The following is a 23,359-nucleotide window of genomic DNA, read 5'->3' as shown; positions in this document are numbered from 1 at the left end:
TACCAATATGAATGTAATCTATTTTTTTCCTGTTTTGGGGAAAAAAAACAAATAGAGATTCAATTTCTTAATTTCACCTTCATGTGAATCCCCCTGCAACAGAGAGGGAGTGGGGAATCGAGTCCATCTATCATCCAACCCAGATCAGACTCCGAGGACTGGTCTAGGATCATTCAGCTAACTAGATTACAAATATCACAATTCATAAAGTGAGGACATTAGAAAATGTTATTTCATAAATTAAAAAACTTCTAGTAAATACTTCACCTCAGGTCAAAAAAATAATCTGGAAGGACTTCTTGAATGTTTTTAGTATTATCTAACTTTGTAAGGTAATCAGCAGAGACATAAGTGCTCTCATTGCTGAAAAAATCCTTTAGAGGCAAAATAATATACAATTATATTGCCTGTTTATGCCAGCTGACAGCAAGGTATCTAAAGACATATTGTTCTAACATAACACACACATTTTAAATGGGAAGAAGAAATTATCATTTAGTACAATTTATTTTAAAACATAAAAAACATCCTCAAAACCACCATAAACTCTAAAAAAAACCTTTTTCTTTAGTTTCATGGTATCATTGCCACCCGTCTAAGCTTTTGTTTCCCATATACATACAGGGTATGAGGATATACATTTCATTTTATTGTTGGAAAAGGCAACTAGACCTGAGGCAATGACAATTCCATCAGGACTTTCTTCTCCAGATGTCCAAACACTTACATTTACCTATCTCCACCTTTTCTCTCTAATGATACAGCATCACTTTTAAATAGCCCTTTATGAAAGCTATAAATGTGTATTTCCTGAAATAAAGTGATAATGTGTTCCCAAATAAGCACTCGAGATACTCTCGACAAGCTTTTAAAAATTCTACGTTTCCAGTTTCCTGTCAGCCAAATTGATTTATTTCCTAAAATGTTCCTAAGTACATCTCAAACACATCTTAACTGTTATCTTTCCAAAAATGGCCCTGTATTAGTCTATCATGCAAAACTGGTACACAATACATAGATTTATACATAGCTATTTAAAGAAACAAAACACTCCTTAGCTACCAACCATCTGTACTGGAATATATTTAAATACAGTAAGCTTTTCTCTTTACCTTTTATCAATATTTCTAAACTTTAAACATCATCAAAAGATTCTGAAGCACATAGCACTTCAGATTTACTTTTCAAACAAGTATGTGTTGGATACAAATATTATAAAAACCAGAATCTCTTAGTCACAGTACATAAATAGAAATACAATATACTGAATTACAACCACTGCAAATCTATATTCACAAAACAATGAATATAGTCTTTCCAGTCCTGCTATCAATGCAATATGGCCATTTTATTATATCTCATTATTCTTCATCACTCAAAAAACAAACTAGCCAAACTATATTCTTGACAAACCAGAAATGTGTGTCAAACTTTTTTGGGAGTACAGGCATGACTGGAGTAAAGTATAAAAGAATCTCTACCATCAAGCATGATATAATCTCAATGGACACAAAATGAACACTGTTTCATGAAATATCTTTCTTATTTTTGAGATAGAGTCTTGCTGTGTCACCCAGACCGGAGTGTAGTGGTGCAATCTCGGCTTACTGCAACCTCTGCCTCCCAGGTTCAAGTAATTCTCCTGCCTCAGCCTCCCGAGTAGCTGGGATTACCACCACACCTGGCTAATTTTTGTATTTTTAGTAAAGATGGGGTTTCGTCATGTTGGCCAGGCTGGTCTTGAACTCATGACCTCAGGTGATCCGCTCACCTTGGCCTCCCAAAGTGCTGGGATTACAGGCGTGAGCCACCACACCTGTTCAGTTTCATAAAATACTAAAGGAAAAATAATTTATTAATTCATTAATGACATAACAGAAAAAAATCTGGTAAATGAGAGACTAGTGTGGGCTAGAATTCTCAGAGAATGGCAGCTTTTACATGGTATGCCACAACAAAGAAAGAACAATTGCAGATGACAGTGGAGATAGAAAACTCTGTAGCAAGATGGTCTCAAATGAGAGGGGATTATAATGGAGTCTGACTGCCAAGACAGTTCCCTCTAGAGAGCAGAAGGGAATCAGAATAGGAAGGGTGAGGTCAGATGGAAGGTGTACTGTGAGCTCCTTCAGCCAGCAGGTCAGGTCTCATTTATCAGTGTATCTCAGCATACAGTAAGAACTCAGTTAAGTGTCTGAATGAATGAATCAAAGAGAGAGTGAGAAAGCTCAAGGGCAAGAGACAGTATCAGATACAGAAAGGAAGACAAAGCAGAAAAACAAGCAAACTATAAATAAAATGGCCCTGAAAATGACACAATGTCTTTAATAATTTATTGAAGGAATAAATGTATGGACAAATAATTTAGTTCTAAAGTCTCCCATGCTATGGAGAGGTTAGAAGGATTAGAATTGAGGAAAATCCCCTGGGATGGATCGTAAAATTACCTTTATGAGCACAATTTCCAAAAAAATGCAGGCTAAATACAGACTACCTGAGATTGAGAAAGGCATGCTTATTGACAATACAAAAAGACTGACTTCAAGTCTTAAGTATGGGGGAATGCATTCACTTATTATGCATCTATTGAGTGCCTACTAAGTGGCAGCTATTACAACAAGTGATCACTAAAAGAAATTTCCATAAGAACACATGAGCAAGCTGTGTATTTATCAAAATACATGGGTAAAACATGTCAGATGTGCTCTAATAAAGATCCCAAAAGGCATGAACCAAGTCTATGAACTCTAATTAACAAAGAACTATCTAAACACAAAGCAATCTATGTTTACTCTTTGACATTTAATTTTGCTGAATTGGCTTCAGTGGGCATGTATTCATTCATCCTATTAAGTAATCTTTTTATTTACACACATTTATACATTTTTAAAGTAACTGCAAACAGTTTCAGGCCACTGATCACATACATCACGGATGACTTGGGCAAATTTTAAGACAGTGTGTACTTTTTTCCTACTATAACGCACATGCAGAAAAGAGGTATCTTTAACATGACAAAAGTTTAGCTATGTAATGAGTGTATTAAATATTTGTCTGCAAAGACTTTCAATGCTGTCCTTCAAAAAAAAGAATTCTACTGTATTAACACATTATAAATGATGAAAATGCTCTTTTTAAAAACTCACTTAATGGTACAATGAAAGAAACAAAGGCCTGACAGATACCATTGTTTTCATGCATCCATGAATGCAGTAAGAAAACTTTCCTGAAAGTGCCTGCCAAACATGCTTAATCCTCACCTGCAAAACTGTTCAACCCAAGATTAAATCTTGCCTTCCTGAATGGTGGCTTTGTTAATGGGATTAGGGGCTCAGATCTGCTAGGAAGACAGAATCTAATTTAATTTTCTTGGTAGCTGTACACCAAGATTAAAAAAAAATTGGAATTTAGTAGAATATTTTTTAGGTAAAAAGTTTACCAATTTGAATGACTGGAATAAAAACCAACCTAAATTTTAAATACTTTATAAACAAACAGAAAACTATTGTAACTAAGAGAATATTAACATAAATTATTTTTTAAATTATAACTGGCATTAAACTAATTTATCTATTAAATGTGCTTTTAAAGTACTTCAAAATAATTTGTTTTCTTAAGTACAACAACACTCCTCTTACACCTTGTTTGATCTATATATATTTTGCTGGGTAGGTCCTTTGTAGGGAGTAAAAGAATAAACGTTAAAACCAACTTCCTCAAGACAATGCCAAATTTAGAACTAAGTAGTTTCTAATTAATGGTTTAAATAAATTCTGAAAAATTCTTTGAACATTTGCCTTGCATGTCAGTTTAAGTGTCTGCAAATTATAAAATCTTCCATATTTAATGAGAGGTTCTTTTAAATGATTAATTCTCTAGGACCAAGGCAGCCTAATGGGAATAACTAAATTTTCTCTATGCTATGTCTTATAAGCCAAAGAATCAATGTTCTAGTCTGAAATGAATACTTTATTCTTAGGAAATCACCTACAGGACGTATCACACCATCAAAATTCTAAAAATGAGGATTCAAGTGTGCATTGAATGGAGTATTTGTGCTAAAAGAGCAATATAAAGTTTTCAAAGAAAGCTTTCATACCAAAGCAAGCTAAGGGGAACAAAGACATCACATTTCTAGAAAAAAAAAAGTTACCTTAAAACCCGCTTCCTCAGTTAGCAAATATAGTGTGGAGAAGAATAATTACATAATTTCACTCAAAAACTGATCTTTGATATAAAACATGTAAACAGGAATGGATTATTAATCATAGACACACCTGAGTAGGGTGAATGCTGAGTTTGCTAAACGTTAGGCAGCCACAATCAACTTACAAAAATAATTACATTTGTAGGAAAAATAAATTTATAGAATTAAGACCTTTTAAACATTTAGTTGGTAGAGTCATATCATGAAAATAAATTACAGACATGAAGTCTTCTGCTATAATGCTTGTTTTGAAATGTGATTTGTTTCAACATAAATGAAATATTAGAAAACTGTATATATGGCAAATTTCACATTTGCTTATGTACAATTTAGTCCACAGAATACTACAGGTAAACAGAGATAATTGCATTGAGCTGTTTAAACGATCTATTCTATTCCTTCCTATTACCTGATCTCAGTGCAAAAAACATTTATTTTACTAATTTTCTCAACCTTTGAACTTTGACTACTAATCATATGTAATTTTCTTTTGCAGTTCTTTTGGTCATCCATAACTATGGTAATTCTTCAAGTTCTTAAGCTGCTATCACTTAGGGCAAACCCTCTTCTCTTAATATATTTTGATTTTTGAACAAAAAACACCAAACCAAATCAATCTATTTACACTTACTAAAATCACAAAATCATTTTCTCCTATCAATTGAAATTATAAAATACAGTTTCTTTTTTTTTTTAAAAAAACATGGAGTCTCGCTCTGTTGCCCAGGCTGGAGTGCAATGGCATGATCTTGGCTCACTGCAACCTCCACCTCCCAGGTTCAAGAGATTCTCCTGCCCTAGACTCCCAAGTAGCTGGGACTACAGGCACATGCCACCATGCCCGGCTATAAAATGCAGCTTTTAATCTTCGAAGAGATCTAAACTGTAATTCCTCATTTTGTAGATGTGGAAACAAGAGGTCCAAAGAGTATGTTGTATGTTTGAGTCCTTCACACATCTTTTTCACCAAAGTGAACACGGAGAACTGTCATTATTTCACATTACAGTACGAAATTTGCAGAAATGCCATTACAAATATATCTTAATTGACATAAACTTGATCAATAGGACAGCTAATTTAAAAGCTCTGTGAAAATTATTGAATACAGTGAATCAAAAGAACATCCTGTAAATAATTAATATTCAAACAAAATCTCCTCTAACACATACCTCCAAATAAATGAATTAAACACAGATTTTACCCACCTCCCGTATGACTTGCTGCAACTCATCTTGCTCCACATTTTTATGCACTTCCTCAGCAGCTGGCATTAATGGGAGTTTTCCATGCCTTTCTTCCACTTCAGATTTAGGTCCTACAACTTCTGGGGCTTCTTCAGCTGCATCAACTTCCTCAGAACTTTCCAAATCTGGAGGTGTCTGCACAGAGCCTGTTCTAGAAGGAGCTGTTGGCGTTAGGGCCACCGATGCTCGGAATACTTTCTTCCTTGCCACTAATGGGGTTTTGGGTTTGCCCACTGAGGCAGCAGAAGGTACTCCAGTTCTTCTATTAGCATGAGAGGGACCAGAACATACAGAAGATGATTCTGATGTTGCTTGGGAAAAAACAGATTCTGAGCTTTCTCCAGGAGGAATTTCAAATCCCATTTCTCCAAGTCCCAGGCCCAATTCAGACTTCAGGTATGACTGCTCCTGCATCAGTTCAGTGACCTGGAGATCATAAAAAAATGTTATTCTTCTCTCTTGGAATTAAGATTGGTAGCTTAAAAGGTTAAAGTCCTGGTTGTTGTTATTGCCTAAAATCATGTAATTTGTAAAGACATATATCTATTCCATTAATTTAGTAACTACTCAACTTTATTTGCAAAAATGGTAAGTAAAATGTAAATTCCTATTGAGATGAAGCAACAAAACAGGGAAACAGAATACATAGTGGGATGAAATTTTACTTGTTACCACCAAGGTGTCCAAATCACTTGTAAGGAAGAGTAACTAGTGAAAAATAGTTACTCATAGTGCTTTTGCCCCCAAATGAACCAATCTGTCTAACACAATAAAGTCAGATTTCTGTTAAAAATGTGGTCATGTTACAGCTCTAACTACCTAAAGAACCCAGAATGATACTGTGAAAGCACATTTCTCCTGAAGTGTAAATTAAAAATCAATTTTTTTTTGTTTTTTTGAGATGAAGTCTCACTGTCACCCAGGTTGGAGTGTAATGGCTTGATCTCAGCTCACTGCAACCTCCACCTCCTAGGTTCAAGCGAGTCTCCTGCCTCAGCCTCCCAAGTAGCTGGGATTACAGATACCTGCCACCATGCCCAGCTAATTGTTGCATTTTTAGTAGAGATGACCACCATGTTGGTCAGGCTGGTCTTAAACTCCTGAACTCAGTTGATCCACCTGCCTCAGCCTCCCAAAGTGCTGGGATTACAGGCATGAGCCACCATACCTGGCCTATTATTTTTTAACGACAGGGTCTTGCTGTGTCACTCAGGCTGGAGTGCAGTGGCACAATCATAGCTCACTGTAGCCTTGAGCTCCTGGCCTCAAGCGACCCTCCCACCTCAGCCTCCTGAGTACCTGGGACTACAGGCACATATCACCATGCCTGGCTAATTTTTAAATTTTCTGTAGAGAAAGGGTCTTATTTTGTTGACTAGGCTGGTCTCAAACTCCTGGCTTGAAGCAATCCTCCCAACTCAGCCACTTAAATAAAGTGCTGGGATTACAGGCATGAGCCACTGTACATACTTTTTATGGTGCATTACCTCCTTTAGTCAGAAAGATAAATCACTATTGCAATTAAGGTGGCTTTCTAGTGGCTTCAGACAGCAATGGACTTTCAAAGGTGAAAGTCACTTCCAATCAACTATAATTTATCAAATTATGTATTTAAAACAAACATATATTTCATCTAAACTAGGGAAAGTATGTGTCTGTGAAATGTTATATCATTCCCTTCCCCAGTGATTTAAGAGGAAAGAAGCTTACTGGTTCCATTACATTCAATGGAGAAGGGCATGACAAGTTATCAGCGCTTCTACTGCCACACATTCCCTGAAAAGGTAAGAACAATATATATATATATATATATATGTGTATGTGTATATATATATACATGCATATATAATTATAATGTACATATATATATTTTCAAATTGCAAGACTTTCAAAATAAAATTAATTGGCTAATTAGTGCCTGGAAGCATCCCTTTATGTCACAAAGGTTACCCTCAAGTGTCACAGATCCCATAAAATGCATTATTGTGAGTTAAAACTGATGCAATATGCAAAGAGGATGTTCTAGTTCTGCCCTGTCACCAACACACACTTCTCAGAATGATAAATCAAAATCATGTTGAAAAGTACATTCATTAGCAATATAGAACATTCTTAGTCTATACTATACATATATGTGAGCTTATACACAAATGTTTATTCTACTTCATTTGTAGTATATACACACATAAGTATATGTGTGTATATTCAGGCCATTTTTTAACAAAATCAAATACATTGTTAAGGTAAAGAATAATAATTCACTACTTCAACATTTCAAAGCAACATATTCTACAACTTCAAAGATATTTGCAAAAATAAGAATACAACTGTTGAAGTTCAAATGTCATGGAAAGAAACATAAGAAGTATGAAAAGTGGTACAAAAAGATACTTCTTTTTATTCTCTTGGATATACATCTATATATTTAGGAAAAAAAATATATATATAAAATAAAATATACAGGTACCATTTGATTCCTTTAAAAACAAATGGAAAAGAATCCAAAATAAAGAAAAAGTTTAAAGGGAACGCTTTTTATTTAAAGGCAAGAGAGAAAAAAAAACTGAGCAAAATACATATCTGTGTTCTCCACAGTTACATGCAACAATTAAAATTTACATTAGTCATATGTTAATTCACTATCATTTTTCCTTTAAAAACACTCAACTTTCCCTTATTCTTTCCTATTATTAAAATTTATCATTAAAATGTTTCAACATATTTCTAAATATGCTATTTATAACAATTATTACAAACTGTACATTCAACTGGTTTGTGGGAAAGCTCCTTAAACAGTATGCATGCTTTTAATACCATTAAAATAAATAACTTGAAATGAAGGCACAAGTCCTAAATTATTAGAACATTATAAATAAATCTTTGGTGAAAACTCCAACCACCCTCCAGGTAGCATACCATGAGTGCAGAAGAGCGGAAGGGTGAAGGCATGCGCACAGCACGAAGCTGCTCCTCCAGGCCCAGGAGGCGCTCCTCTAGCTGCAGTTCCAGGTCCTGAAGTTCCATTCGGACTGAATTTCTCAAACTCTGGAGCTGATCAACTTCAAACCTATTGGTATGGTGAAGGGCACAAAGTTTGAAAAATGCAGTTTGGAGATTCCTAATCACAAATCTTTCAACAACTACTATATGCTAACAGAAGGTACAGAAATCTCAGGTTCTATAATAATTAGTACAATATCAACTACAATAGGTATATCCACAAGGATATTGGTCTTTCTTCCCCCATCCTCTCACAAATATCTCAAACACTGGAAAACTGGTTACAACCACCCTTAGGATACTGAAGGCACACAAGTTTACTTAGTAAAACACTATCTATGACTATTTTATCTACACTGGTTCACAAAACGGATATAAGGTACATAGCAGTAAAATCAAAACCTAATTTTTAAAAATATAAGTTGAAAAGACTTTGAATGAAAAGCTTTTTCAGGAGTGCTAAGACAAAATGAACTTTTACCTTTCCTCCTCAGTCATATGATGATAAACCATGGTTTGCTGACGCAGCATTGCCAATTCTAAATCCATCATTTGTGTTCTAAACAAATTCAGGCTCCGCCTCATTACCTGGAGCTCCTGAAAAGTATTCTAGAATGCAATAAAACAAAATTACACTTCTAAATTCTACAAATTATTTTGAAACACAAAGATGTAAGTAAGAACTTACTTCATAAAGAGGTAGAACAGATGATTTCTGAGTACTATATGGAGCAGCAGCAAGATCAGGTCCTCTCATCATAGGGTACTTCAAAAAGTAAAAGTAGGATTAAAATCAATGTTAAAGTGAATACTTCCAAATCACTTAAAGGGTTAAAAGGCAGAATGTGAGGCCTACATATTTTTCTCGTTAAGACAAAAGGATCTAAAAAACCTTCATATTGTAAGCAGGAAAAAAGAAATCAGTTCCCAATGACATCTATTACTGCTAGCTGTTCCGGGTATAAGTCAATCTATGAAGGAGGAGAAGGCGAAGGAACATACATAGTTCACATCTATTTCTTTCAGGACTTTCCTCTGGCCTTGCAAAAGTGAAAAAAAAAAACAAAAACAAAATCAAAATGCAAAAATGTAGAAGTCATTGCAAATATCATCATGAGAGTATAGCGATTATTACACTCTCTGGAGAGAGTAGCAAGCAATCGTCGTCGTCTTTCTTAGAGAGCATTTCCCATATGCCACTATTTTAGGCAGTGAGATAACATAAAAGGTATTCCCAGCCTTCAGGTGTCCTCACAGTGTAAGGAAAAATAAACAAAATGTTGTAAAAATTATAATACTGTGGAAGCAGTGCTATGATGGACACACAAAAATTCATATTACATGAACTTTCCCAAAAGTGGTGACACTACTTGAACTGAGCCTTAACAGTAAGTAGGGCTTGATTATGCAAAGAAAGGCAAAGGCTGGGTGATCTAGGTTAAAAAAAAAGTGGCTTGCAGTCCCAGCACTTTGGGAGGCCACAGCAGGAAGATTACTTAAGCCCAGGAGTTCAAGGCTGCAGGGAGCCGTGATCACACCACTGTCTCCAGAACTCCATGTGGGCGACAAACAGAAACTTCATCTTTTTATTAAAAAACAAAACAAAAAAAAAAAAACAAAAAAAACAGCATGTGCAGATATGTAAGAACACACAACTGTTTAGAGCCCTGTGCATAGTCCTCCAGGATGGCTGAAACACACAGCTAAGGAATGAGGCTGGAGAGACAGTCAGAGACCACATCATAGAAAGCATCTGTCCACTAGTTGGGGTGGGGTTGGCATGGGGAGATTTATTAGCTGAGTTATTGCTGGGACATCCAGGAGAGAGAGACCACAGCTGGAGCAGAAGAACAAGGTGGCCTAGAAAGAAAGATGCACCACGGTACTGGTGGACAGGCCCCTGGAAATCCCCAGCTTGACATAATTACAGCTGCAAAGTTAAACATCTCCGTCACAGACAGAACTATATTTTGTAAGGAAGAACAAGAAACACCCACATTCTGAAACTGTCCCCATTCAGAAAACAGGGGACAACTGTCATGAGGATAAAACTTAGTTAGGAGAAGGTATATCTTATTATAACTTGAGAAGTTACACTTTTGATTTTTACTTTCCAAGTGGCTCCCTGTCTATTATGTCACGATAAGAGATTTATTAGATTCATTGTAGGCCTCCTGACTCCTTGTTGAATGCTCTCATGACTATATTACATTGTCATTTTCTTCAATTCTTCAATTGTCTAAACATGATTTGTTCAGAACGTTCACGAAAACGTAAAAGGCAAAACTGAAGACAACTTACTTATTTTCAAAGCTTTTTTGGGAAAATTATTTCCAGTCCACTAACAAATCTGAGAATGACTTTAAAAGTAACAAGACGGCTGGGCGCAGTGGCTCACACCTGTAATCCCAGCACTTTGGGAGGCTGAGATGGGTGGATCACGAGGTCAGGAGATCGAGACCACCCTGGCTAACACAGTGAAACCCTGTCTCTACTGAAAATACAAAAATTAGCCGGGCGTGGTGGTGGGCACCTGTAGTCCCAGCTACATGGGAGGCTGAGGCAGGAGAATGGCGTAAACCCGGGAGGCGGAGCTTGCAGTGAGTGGAGATCACACCACTGCACTCCAGCCTGGGCAACAAAGCGAGACTCCAGCTCCAAAAAAAAAAAAAAAAAGTGACAAGACATACAGAGCATTTTAAATCAAATTCACACTTTACCTGATTTGTTATTTTCTGGTCTGGAGTAGTTCCAGTCTCTGAGTCCAGTGGAAGTAGACTAACTCTGTGCACAGCATCGAGGGTCAGGAGGTGAAGGGGAAAGCTTAGTCAGAGAGCTACGAGCAGAACCAGGAGAACGTGGTGCCACAGAAGCCAACAGGGAGAAAACTTGGAAAAGGAAAAGGTAGTCAACATGTTCAAATGGCAGAGAAAAGGAGAGAAAGAACTTTGAGAGGGAAGATTTTTTAATAATAGAAATGGCTTGACAAAGATTCTAGCCTAAAACAAAGACAATGGATGGTAGACTAAAAATGGGAGGATACTTCATGAGCAAAATCTCTCCTCTCAGAAAGGAGACAGAATTATGAGCAGAGAAATCGACTTTGATCAGGATTAGTTACAGCTTCTCCCTTGAAACAGGAGGGAAGATAGAAAAGGAAGGCAGATGCAGATAAGTTTAGACATGTCAGAAAATAAAGCAGAGGTAGTTCATATTTGATGTGTCTTAGCTTCTCTGTGAATTAAAAAGTGCTCAGAGCAGTAAAAGAAAAAAGCTAATAAAGATAACTTTTTCTCATACCTGTGAAAGATTCTGCAGTGAGTTTCTAATATCGTGTAATACTCTTCGCAACTGCATTTCTATGGCTGAAGGAGGATTCACAGAGCACGCTCGGTAAGGGTAGGTGGCATGTCTATGTGAGTAAGGACACCCGAAAGGGGAAGCAAAAGCGCTACAGGTAGCCCCTGATATGTTGGGAACACTGTGAGTGCTCAGAGTTCTTGTGTGCTCACACAGGGGCCTTTCTTGCCACTCAGAGTGGACGGAGTGAAGGGAGCAGGTAGACTGAGACATTGGTGGTGGAGCAAGCCGGGAACAGGTAGGAGTCCTTCCATGGTGGCACTCCTCCACCCGCGGCGCCTCACTCGGGGGGGCTTCTTCTTTCTTCACAGATGATGGAGAAATGAAAATGGTCGATTTCACTAAAGACTGACCATCATGTTCCATCACCCCCTTTTCCAATTCCTGCTCCTCTTCGGGTGTGTACTTATAGGTGAAGGAAGGTGGGCTGCATCTGGTCTCTTTTCCTGGAGATAGTCGAACATTGACAGAGGACACAACCCTTACTGGGCTCAGTAAGGTGGTTGGTAAAGACTGAGACCTTCTTAGAGGATAGCCAGCTTTTGCAAATAAGTACCTTTGTTTTAACAAATCTTTTGATTTTAGCAGGCTACGCCCTATCCTTTGATTAGACAGAGTGCAAACCTTCATTTGAGCTCTTTGTAAAGCTGTATTAACTCTGTCCACGGAAGAGGGAGGCCCAGCTGTATTTTCAGAGCTCGTATCACTGCATTTAGCTTCAATAGAAGCCAATGATTTCAGAATATGGTGTGTGGTATACTGAGTAAATTCACATTCACTGCTTTTATCCACATCACTATCAGCACTTGCTTCCCTCAGTAGCTCTACCGTCTCTGCTGGAAACAAATCCTCTTCCACTTCAGTAACTTCAGTAACATGATCCCCTGAACTACAGGTGGACTGTTTAGTTCCTGGATTCTCAATGGTCTTGCACTGAGGGAAATCCTGGCTACCTGATTTTCTTTTGTCTGCAACTGCTGCTGCTTTCTCTAGTCCCTTCTGAAGAGGGATGAGAGACTCCTCCTCTGATTCATTAAAATAAGGCTGGTCTTGTGCTGTTGGTGTGGCAAGGTCTTCACCAAGTGACGTAACTGTTGTCTCACTGTCACAACTATCAGCACTACTCCCCATAGCCTGCAAGGACTCCTGAACCTGTGAAAAGAAAACAGGTGGAAAGATGAAGAATATATGTAAGAAGAGTCATTAACAAAATACCAAACCAACACAGTGCTTCTATAATTTCACTGTCTCCACTGCAGTTATGGCCCTGCTGTTGCTCAGAATTGTTTTATTGCCCCTGAGCAGCAACCACATCCCTCCTTCCTTTCACTTTCTCACAAAGACTATTTCAGAACTTCACTGTTTTCCTAAAATTCCCTTTCCAACAACCTCCCCCTTTCCTTTCAATACCACACACTGACTCATAGAGAAAATGGACAAACATTTCCTAATGTTCTTCCCCAACATCTATAAACTTCCTTGTATCTTTCCCCATCATTCCCTCCTTCTCTCCTTTCTGAAAGGAAACTCAAAGCGAATCCCTCCAATCTGGGTTCCTGATCAATATCCTCTCCAAGAGCAGGGTATCTCTCCACTTTCATCTCGGATTTTTCTGAATCAATTCTTCTCTTACAGTTCTTTCCCTAAGCTGAATACCTTCCCCAAGTCATTCCCTGTTATCTTAAAAAGACAAAAAGACCCCTCACTCTTAAGCTATCATTCATATTTGAAAAACAGTCAACATTCCTATCTTTTCTTCCATACCTTCTGAAAGTTTCTCCTCCATCTCCCAGTGTTTCTGTTCACTTATTCTTTCTCAGTGACCTTAGATATGCCTCTTGTCTGTTTACCCCTTAAATGCTATGTTCCTAAAAGCTCTTTGGGAGTTTTCTCATCCCGATTTTCTTTAGCATTTGCTTAAAAATTTTTCAAATGCTTCTTGCGTGCATTCTGTGTACTCTACACATAGACTATACGTTTCTTGAGGATAAAGATGTGCCTGTTCTCTGGGTTATCTCACACAGCCTAGTGTAAAAATCAGCATAACACTCAGCAAGCTATAGGTTCACAATTAATGTCAGTTATTAAATAGGCAAAACAATTACTGTAAAATACTGAAATACAATGATGGTTAAAAAAATAAGAAAAACAACAGACAAAACAAATTAATGATCACAATAATCTCTGTTTACTGGTGGTCCAAAAATTAAGGGTAAGATAGATATTTTAAAAAAATATTCAGAGAGAAGAATTAATGAAATCTAAAATTTATAGTCAAATGCTTAGATAACATCTCCATGCCAGGAGTTTTGTTCTGTCACTTGAAAAATAAAGATGACACAGACTCAATATTAAAATATATAGTAATAGAAAAATTACCTTAAAATGAGGAAGTTAATCATAGTGCCTATTAGAACAGAAAATTTTACCTGAAGATGATTAAGGGATAGGCAGTCTGTAGAATCTTCAGCAAAACCACTGCTATCGGAATGCTGACTTGCAGTACGTAATAGATGATCTATGAATAAAAAAAGTGGCTATAAAAAAACTGCCAAATAAGACTTTACAGAGAGCAATATTACTACAGATATGATTCCCAGCAGATATAAGACACACAATATTTGAATGCTTCTTAGAAAAGTATGCATTACTTATGCAAAATTATGGCTTCAAAGTATAGGAGGTAACTCAAATTCAAACAAAAATTGTATCAGATCTTCTATCAGAATCTCTCAGTATTCGCTCATTATTTAAGCTCTAATTATAATCTATTTTGGTAAATCCAATCAATGTCTTATCCTTGAAGGAAAACTGGATGAAGTAAAAGATGGCTCTAATAAAAACAGAAGTCCCAAAGTAAATTATTTCCATTATGTAAATATGTAAAGATATTTAGGAGGTAAATTTAGAAGTTCAAATAGAGAGTATAGTGTGTAAAGATTTCTATTATCTTCTCTATTTAAAAAATACAATTAGGGCTGGGCATGGTGGCTCACGCCTGTAAGCCCAGCACTTTGCCAGGCCGAGGCGTATGGATCACACTCAGGAGATCGAGACCATCCTGGCTAACATAGTGAAACCCCATCTCTACTAAAAACACAAAAAATTAGCCGGGCATGGTGGCGGGCGCCTGTAGTCTCAGCTACTCGGGAGGCTGAGGCAGGAGAAGGTTGTGAACCTGGGAGGCGGAGCTTGCAGTCAGCCAAGATTGCGCCACTGTACTCCGGCCTGTACGACAGAGCAAGACTCCGTCTCACAAAACAAACAAACAAACAAAAAAAAACCACAATAAAGGCTAGTACATTAAATAATCTGAAATGCAAGCACGCTTAAATGTCTCTGGTGTTTTATGATGTTTTAAATGATGCAAATGTGTAAGGTATGAAACAATTATTTCGTAACAATTACGTAAAACTCAACCAAATAGGTTCAACTACAACACAATGTTGTTAACCTTATAAAATCTTTCTGCTTATTTTTCTGCCTCGAAATTCTAATTCCTGGTTGGTGTGACCTATAAATAATGTTTTACACACGTAAAAAGGCCAACTAAGCATAGTAAGTATGTTCACATTCCACCCACACTACAACTACCACAATGGGAGAGACTGTACAGTTCTTCATTCATCAAGGCAGAAGCTTCAAGAGACAGCAAAGTTCTGCAGAACTTCAAAAGCAAAGGGCTAAAGTGTATTTGCCAAAACCATATTAATTTAAGATATGAATCACATAGAAAAAGAGCCAGATAATATCATTAAATAAAATTTAAAATCTATTAAAGTCAACTTGGTTTGAAAAACACCCCACTGTAGACTCAGTTTCCATGGAATAATATTTTCTCATTAAAAATTTAGAATAATTCTGTAATATCATTTTGATAGTAACAAGACTGCAAAATGAAATATAAGGAATTATTCCATATCCTTGATAAGCCTAGGTAATTGGAATACTTGTGAAACTAAACTGCAATAAGCTGTTACCGCCAGTACTGATAAGGCAATATATTACTTGGTAAAATGATTAACATCTTATGCTATAGCAGTTATCACTATAATTATGTATTTTCATGTCTTTAGATTGTGGGCCTTCTGAAGGCAGAAACTATTCTTCTTTGTATCCCAGTACCTAGAATAAGCTGACAATAAATGTTTGCTGAGTCAATCAATGATACCTATTTTCTTAAAGCAACAAAAGAATAATGCAGTCATTTAAATGATTTAGAAGTGAAACTGTCTATCTGGCTGGGCAGGGTCAGGTGTCTGAGAGCACAGGGAAATATTCAGAGAGAAAGCAGCCAGAGTGAGCAGCTCTGACTGGTTCTCTCGGCTAAGGTCTGTTTTATCTGCAAGAGAGTACAGTCTGTGCCAAGTTCACCTCACAGTTGTTAAGCCCTAAGTACACACAGTTTAAGGTCATAAAGTATGTAGACTGCTTAGACTTCAGAGCAGTTTTGGGGCAATGGGTAAAACAAGGAGGCCTGGGTTCAAGTTCTTGCTGTGTTCCTCATCATAAGCAATAGCTTTTCTCCTCTGTAAAATGAGATAATTATAATTCTTCTATCTATCTCACAGGGCTACTTCAGAAACTAAGTAGAATGTAGGGGAAACTATTTTGTAAACCATAAATCACAATCTAGGTTCTTCAGTCAGGCATTTCTGTTTCCAAAAACACGGTTCTTAACAGAAAAAGGTGGAACTAAAAAAAAAAGGATTAGATCTCTGTCCTGAAGATACAATATATGATTTCTAATTAAAAACTAGGAAGTTAGAGGAAACATTAAAGTGAGAAAAAAATCTGGAAACTTTGTCTAGTATCATCATAAAGACACCGAACAACTGTCTATCTACTATCTGCTAGACTAAAGAAAATATTGTATGTCCTCTTTAATAAGAAAAATGGTTGAACTTTTCCCAACCTATCTACCGAATGCTAACTTGTAACGTACATTAAGTCATTAAACCTCTCTGGGCTTCAGTATATAAATCTTGGACTGGATTTGAGATTAAGATAATTTTAATTTCAAAAGTCCTATTACCAAACTGCTATATGCATTTGTACTAAACTTTTGAAGCAAATATATTACCACTGTTTCTAACTCTGCAGTTATGATCTAAGATACTTACATGGGATATAGGCTACTTTTCAAAATGATGAAAACACTATGTTGTTCTCTCTTCTCTCTCACGCACACAAACACACAGAACCATTTTACTGTTAATTTATAAAAATCTGACTGAGAAAAGGAAAAAACCCAGATACGAATATAACCCACATCCAATCATCCCTACCACAGGGATCTTGCTCTTAAAACATCTTAAAGTAATTTTATTGTTTTCTTATCCTCCTTTTAATGCATGGCAAGCTGCTTTTTCCAATGTATCCCCTGTGTACCCATCGAAAGCAAAGACTTCTTGATGACCATGAACTCAGTTCAGAAACACGTACATAAATTTGCGAACTTACAAGGGGAAGAAAATTAAATAGTAAAGTTCATTTTGAGTCTAACCAGATCTGCAGTGACCTAGTGAGAGTGCAGTTCTTGTTTCTTAATACCATATTGCAATAAAAGAAAAAAAAAATTATGCAAATTGTCTCCTGTGAAGTAATTTCAGAGATCAGGAGACAACAAACATGTAATTTCCTATTCTAGGAACATACATACGAATCTTTGTTTAAAAAAAAACAGGGTGGTTCAGCATGTGTAAAGTTTCAAAAATAAACAGTCCTACCTTCAGTAGTCATTTTCACCTCTTCCTCTTTCCCTTTCTCTAAAGCTCAAAAGCTTTGTAAATCCAAAGATCAGACATTTTTTTTTTTTTACTGTTGCAAGTCAGAAGTGAAAGGAACAGATTCAAAGGTTCTTTGGTCAATAATTAATAATTTAAGAGAGGAACAGTATCTACAACCACTCACCTTCAACCCATAGTTTGAATTTAACTAGCTTTAACTATTGCTAAAAAATTGGTGGTTTTAGCTAGAGGAATATTCATGTGTTATACCTAGGAATATATTTATTTATATTTATAAATATGTAACTATATTTATATAGTGAAACGCCAAAGACAGATAATACCAGTATATTTTTCAGTCATAACAATGTAAAAGGTACTCCTAATCCATTGCTCTATCACTTCCCAACTGGCTCTTATGCAAAAGTGTAAAATACTTAGAGCACACAAAATTGTGAAATGAGGTCATTCCAGAATAAGCAAACAAATTAGCAAACTAATTTTTTAAAAGTCTTTAAAAAAACACAGAAAAAGTTCTACAACCAAAGAGTAATGAATCATGCCTACCTGTGTTCTTTACCTTTTTACACTCATAAATACTACGGACACTGATACATAAAACCCCTTTTTCCAAATCAACTAATATTTGATAATGTGCTCAGAACTAGTGGGTACTGGTCCACTTACCCCTTTTTGACTTCGTAAGACCTAGCTGGTAAGTGGCTGGAACGTGAGGAGCTTCTCCCTCCGTACTTTGAACCTAAAGAAGAGTTTTAAGTAGTTAAAACCACATGAATCTAAAGCAAACAAGTATAGCTTCTTGAATAACCATCCATTAAACAAATCAACCTAACTCAAGTACACTAAAACATTATGTATATTCAAACTTTAAGAAATCTGACCTCAAAATTATTAGAACGCTCCACAACTAAATTTTCTGATCTATTTTCCAATTAACAATAGCACTCAAGTTTGTAGCAAAGAAAAATAACTGATGGAAATCAGTGCATCAGACGTGCACTAGCTTCCATCATTTTACCCTGTAATAGTTAGTTCTTTTTTTTTTTGAGACGGAGTCTCGCTGTGTCGCCCAGGCTGGAGTGCAGTGGCCGGATCTCAGCTCACTGCAAGCTCTGCCTCCCGGGTTTTTACGCCATTCTCCTGCCTCAGCCTCCCGAGTAGCCGGGACTACAGGCGCCCGCCACCTCGCCCGGCTAGTTTTTTGTATTTTTTAGTAGAGACGGGGTTTCACCGTGTTAGCCAGGATGGTCTCGAACTCCTGACCTCGTGATCCGCCCGTCTCGGCCTCCCAAAGTGCTGGGATTACAGGCTTGAGCCACCGAATAGTTAGTTCTTAAATAGTAAAGAACATCCTAGTCAAGTGTGCAAACTAGCCCAACATATGGGTTTTCAACCTTGAATAAATTTTAATAACTACTTCATTCAAAAAAAAAATGTTGCTATTACATGAAAAACAGATCCATAAGGAAAAATTCTCTAAACGTTCAACTTCAAAGTAGGGTAAATCCCAGGAGAAATACTAATACACTCACTACAGCACATCATGACCAACACACAGTTGAGGTAATTATAAGTCTTGCATCTTTGAGAATGGAACACAGTGCTACCACTGCAGAATTTCTAAATTTCCCCAAACTTTCAGATATCAAAAATTGCTCATGTGTAAGACTGCTTTGTCCTGAAATTCTTTCAAGACATAACTTGGGATCTGTACGTGGAAAAGCAGGTTTCATTACAGAACTAAAATAATGAAAGATATTAACCATAAATCTTCCTTGAAAACACTGTTCAAAAGAACATATCAAACCCAGTTGTCATTTTGTGCTTTATTTTTCTATCTGCACTAGTACATACTTTAGAAATTTTCAGATTCCTAAATCACCACCTCCAACCCACAAACACTGTCTATTCTGACATAATTAACTCTTTGTCAACATTAAATACATGGGGAATGGGGAAGATGCACAATCATTTCTGTCACTTTACTCTGTAATGATTTGTTCTTAAATCATAAAGAACATCCTAGTAAAGCGTGGTAACTAGCTGAACATGTGGGTTTTCAACCTTGAAAACAAAAATTAGAGCACTAACAGTTAACACATTTTAGTGAAAACTCTGGTAGTTTTTAGTTATGAAGCTATTCAAGAATAAGAAATATTCCAAAGGAATAAGAGTGAAATAACCAACTTTTTTTTAAAGCCCAAAGGTTAAAGATAGTATTACCCAATTTAAAATTTGCTCTAATTTGTGCTATCTTTGCTCTATATAGCTTCATGAATGCAAGTTTATAAATCTTTTGAAACTGAAAGCACACTGCTCATGCAAAACCATCACCTGTAAATCAGATACATAAAATAGATTCTACTATTCTTTATTATTATGTTAAAATTAGAATAATTCTTCAAAGGAGCAGACACATGTTCAACAGGAAAACCATTGTCTTATATGCAAGGGAACAATTGCATTTTCTTTTTATATTCAACAAAAGGTCTATTATTAGCTTCTATTCAGGCTCGATCTACTTCAAGTAACTTTCTGTAAAGTAAATATCAACCAGATCAAAAAATTATAATAGAATTCCAATGCCTCTTCATTTATGTTGTAGGAATACTGGCTTAGGCACGGCATTAATATACCAAATCTCTCACTGTTATTTTTTAAAAAATTTAATCTATTTATTTATTTTGAGACCAGGTTATGAGACTGGATAATCTGTGTATTTTTGGTAGAGCTGGGGTTTCACCATGTTGCCCAGGCTGGGGTCTCAACTCCTGGGCTCAAGTGATCCCAGACTGCACAGACTGCCAAGTGCTGGGATTACAGGCGTGAGCCATGGCACCCGGCTGCTCACCTATAAACACAGAATTATCATGCATTCTATTTCCTTAGACTTATGAAATTAATCACAAAATAACATGACTTTAATAAACACATATCATCAGTGTACTATTCTTCAAGATGCTACTCTATGGCAAAAACAAATCTACTCTCTCCTTTTACTACAAACTCCATAATTAATTGCAAGAAAGGAGCACTTAAAAAAGCTGAGAGGGTCATATTTTACTAATAAAACTACTAAAGTTGGGATTCTTCTGTTTACTCAGCAAAATCAGAGTACTCACTTGCTGAAGAGAGAAATAGACATGTTAGTGATAACCGGTTGTAATTAAAGAAGGCAGTCAAATTTGAGATGGGGTATACCACAGAGAATTATGAAGCAAATATAGAACATAGACTTTAGATTTACGTGACAAGATTTTCCCTATTCAATGGTTTCAAATGATCCGTAGAATTCTGGTCATTTGCTATAAGCAGCCTTTCATAATTAACAAGAATAGCCAAATAAAACTGAATTAGAATGATGGATAATGGGTGTTCATGATACTATTTTCTCTAATCTTCAGTTAAGTTTGAAACTTTTCATAATAAAAGTTTCAAAATTAAAAAAACAAAACAAAACACTAAACCAAAGTGATAAAATTGCTTGGTCTCAATGTTTTGGGATTTAAAGATGTATGAAAAACAGCTTCAGAATAACCCACACATTTGGGTTACTTCATTTAAAAAAGTTTTCATGAAACAATGACTGTATCTTTCTTAATCAATGTTCTGCTAAAATGACAGGCACTCACTTTGGTTTCTTTCTCTTTTTTAAAAAATGTACTTTTTGTTTCAGTGAACCACTTTGGCTTCTTTACAGCTGTCATGTTTACCTTGACTAAGAGGGATCTTCTAAGCACAATACTACTGTATTGTATTCCACAGAACAGCAATACATGGATGTTCTAAATCAAATAACCCTTCCTCTAAAGTTTAAAAAGAGACTGTATAGCTGTTGTCATTGTATAAACATTGTATATCAAAATGGTTTTCAAAGAAAATCAAAACTAGAGCTTTAGAAATTACAATTCTAATTTTTAATGACAGCTCAAAAAATGTCAGAGGAAATTGTTCTTTTTCTAAAGTAGTAGCATGGTGCTGTGCAGCAGATGATGAGTTCTTGTACAACACCTGACCATACCAACATATCCGACCTTTAGCAAGTTGTATATATAGTCAAAAATAAGTCAAATTCAAGTCTCCTCCTCTACCATCCTCCACTGACACCCGCTGTGTTCCTTCCCCCTGTGAAGCACTGATATCAAAGGGAATATTATAGCCCTCAGAAAGATGGTGAAGAACCACTGCTATAAAACAATATCAAATGAGGGAGGGGATGCTTCCTCATTTGTAAAGGGAAGAAACTAGAAAATGAATTAAAATATCTCTTTCCGTACTAGTTTATGATTCTATAAATTACTCGCAAATGTTTATCTTAAACAAATACTCACGAGTTTTACACATACACACAAAAATATCATTTATTTTTACTGTCAGGTAAATCATTTTTTAATAAAAATTAACTTAGGTCTTTTAGGCAAATACCAAATAACAAAACAGTGGTTGATTGGGCTTTAGAGTAGCAGACATCTGTGCATGTCATGTGTTAGAATTCATATTCTAGGGCGGATTTATCTTCAAAACATATACAGTTAAATTTAAAAGGCCAAAGGAACAATTTAATTATCTGTCAAATATCTGATTGAAGTGGGATTATTTTAACTCAGTCCAATAAACAAAGAAAAATCCTAAAACAGCTAAAAATGAGTAGTGAGGTACATTAGTTAAATCAATAATTAGTATGAAGACAGGATTAGAAACAGTTACTAACACATCAGTAGCTTAAAAAGATTATGTGTATATCCAATAATGGCTATATTTAAATAAAAATTCATTTATAGGCCAAGAAGACCACACAATCAACTGCTTACAGAAACGCTGAGTTAAAAGTTCTCCTTCTTACGTTTTTCCCTTACACTTAAAAGATGAACATCTGCTTGAGAAGGATCATTTTGGTTTAACATGTGAATCATTCACACTACTAATCTATGGCTTCAGAGAGTTACGACGACGTATTCAAAATAAGCCATTCAAAAAGAACACAAGAATTAATGAAGCAAGTCATCTGGAAGAATTAGAAATTAAACAATAGGGTTTAATAACTTTTTAAAAATAGTTACAGGCTGGGTGTGGTGGCTCACACCTGTAATCCCAGCACTTTGGGAGGCCAAGGTGCTCAGATCACGAGGTCAGGAGTTTGAGACCAGCCTGGCCAACATAGTGAAACTCCGTCTCTACTAAAAACACAAAAAATTAGCTGGGTATGGTGGTGTGTGCCTGTAATCCCAGCTACTCAGGAGGCTGAGGCAGGAGAATCACGTGAACCCAGCCGGCAGAGGTTGCAGTGAGCCAAGATCACGCCACTGCACTCCAGCCTGGGCGACAGAGCAAGACTCCGTCTAAAAAAAAAAAAAGAAATATCATTCTAAACATTCACAACTATTTTACATAGTCTACAAGACACCTTATAAGGCAAGGTGACTTTTGTAGTCAGAAAGTAGTCTCTGGCCTTTACTTTTTCTAACTAAAGAAATAGAAACTTTCATTGTACCAGGCCAGGATCAGTCTCATCATCTATTTAGCTCTCTTTACATTTAAGTATTTTGTCTCTTTGCTTCTGGTGACTGTGGGATCTTACCTCCTGTCTCAAGATGGATTAGACAGCTTCATGCAGTCAACATGTCAGCAACATTTTCTCCTTCCTAGGTTCCCAAAGCAGCTCATGCTCAGATAATCTTTCTGAGAACTGATTTACTGAGAGAGAGAGAAAGCTCTAACCTACATTTACTCATTGTTTTCACAAGAATAAAATTTCCGTCAAGAATCAAACCTCATGGAAAGAGGTCCAAAAGAAAAA

The 23,359-nt window shown here is 36.3% G+C and overlaps 1 protein-coding gene across 12 annotated transcripts in view; it reads right to left on the bottom strand.

Moving 5' to 3' along the window:
- ITPRID2 (ITPR interacting domain containing 2) overlaps positions 1 to 23,359 on the bottom strand; it is a 38,592-nt gene that overhangs the window by 2,309 nt on the left and 12,924 nt on the right. For 5 of the 12 annotated variants that reach the window (XM_077957294.1, XM_015110474.3, XM_015110475.3 and 2 more), the window contains 8 exons: positions 18,229 to 18,301; positions 14,242 to 14,330; positions 11,753 to 12,964; positions 9,141 to 9,218; positions 8,934 to 9,061; positions 8,369 to 8,519; positions 7,163 to 7,228; positions 5,414 to 5,878 (listed from right to left, as the gene is read on the bottom strand). In XM_077957294.1, the coding sequence (XP_077813420.1) occupies positions 5,414 to 5,878; positions 7,163 to 7,228; positions 8,369 to 8,519; positions 8,934 to 9,061; positions 9,141 to 9,218; positions 11,753 to 12,964; positions 14,242 to 14,330; positions 18,229 to 18,301 (2,262 nt within the window). The remainder of the gene's footprint in view (positions 1 to 5,413; positions 5,879 to 7,162; positions 7,229 to 8,368; positions 8,520 to 8,933; positions 9,062 to 9,140; positions 9,219 to 11,752; positions 12,965 to 14,241; positions 14,331 to 18,228; positions 18,302 to 23,359) is intronic. The other 7 variants (XM_077957295.1, XM_015110476.3, XM_077957296.1 and 4 more) reach the window with 5 other exon arrangements.

The sequence above is a fragment of the Macaca mulatta genome, chromosome 12 (genome assembly GCF_049350105.2).
Source record: "Macaca mulatta isolate MMU2019108-1 chromosome 12, T2T-MMU8v2.0, whole genome shotgun sequence".
NCBI lineage: Eukaryota > Metazoa > Chordata > Mammalia > Primates > Cercopithecidae > Macaca > Macaca mulatta.
The sequence above is the reverse complement of the archived record's forward strand: the minus strand, read 5'-3'. Positions and strand labels throughout refer to the sequence as shown.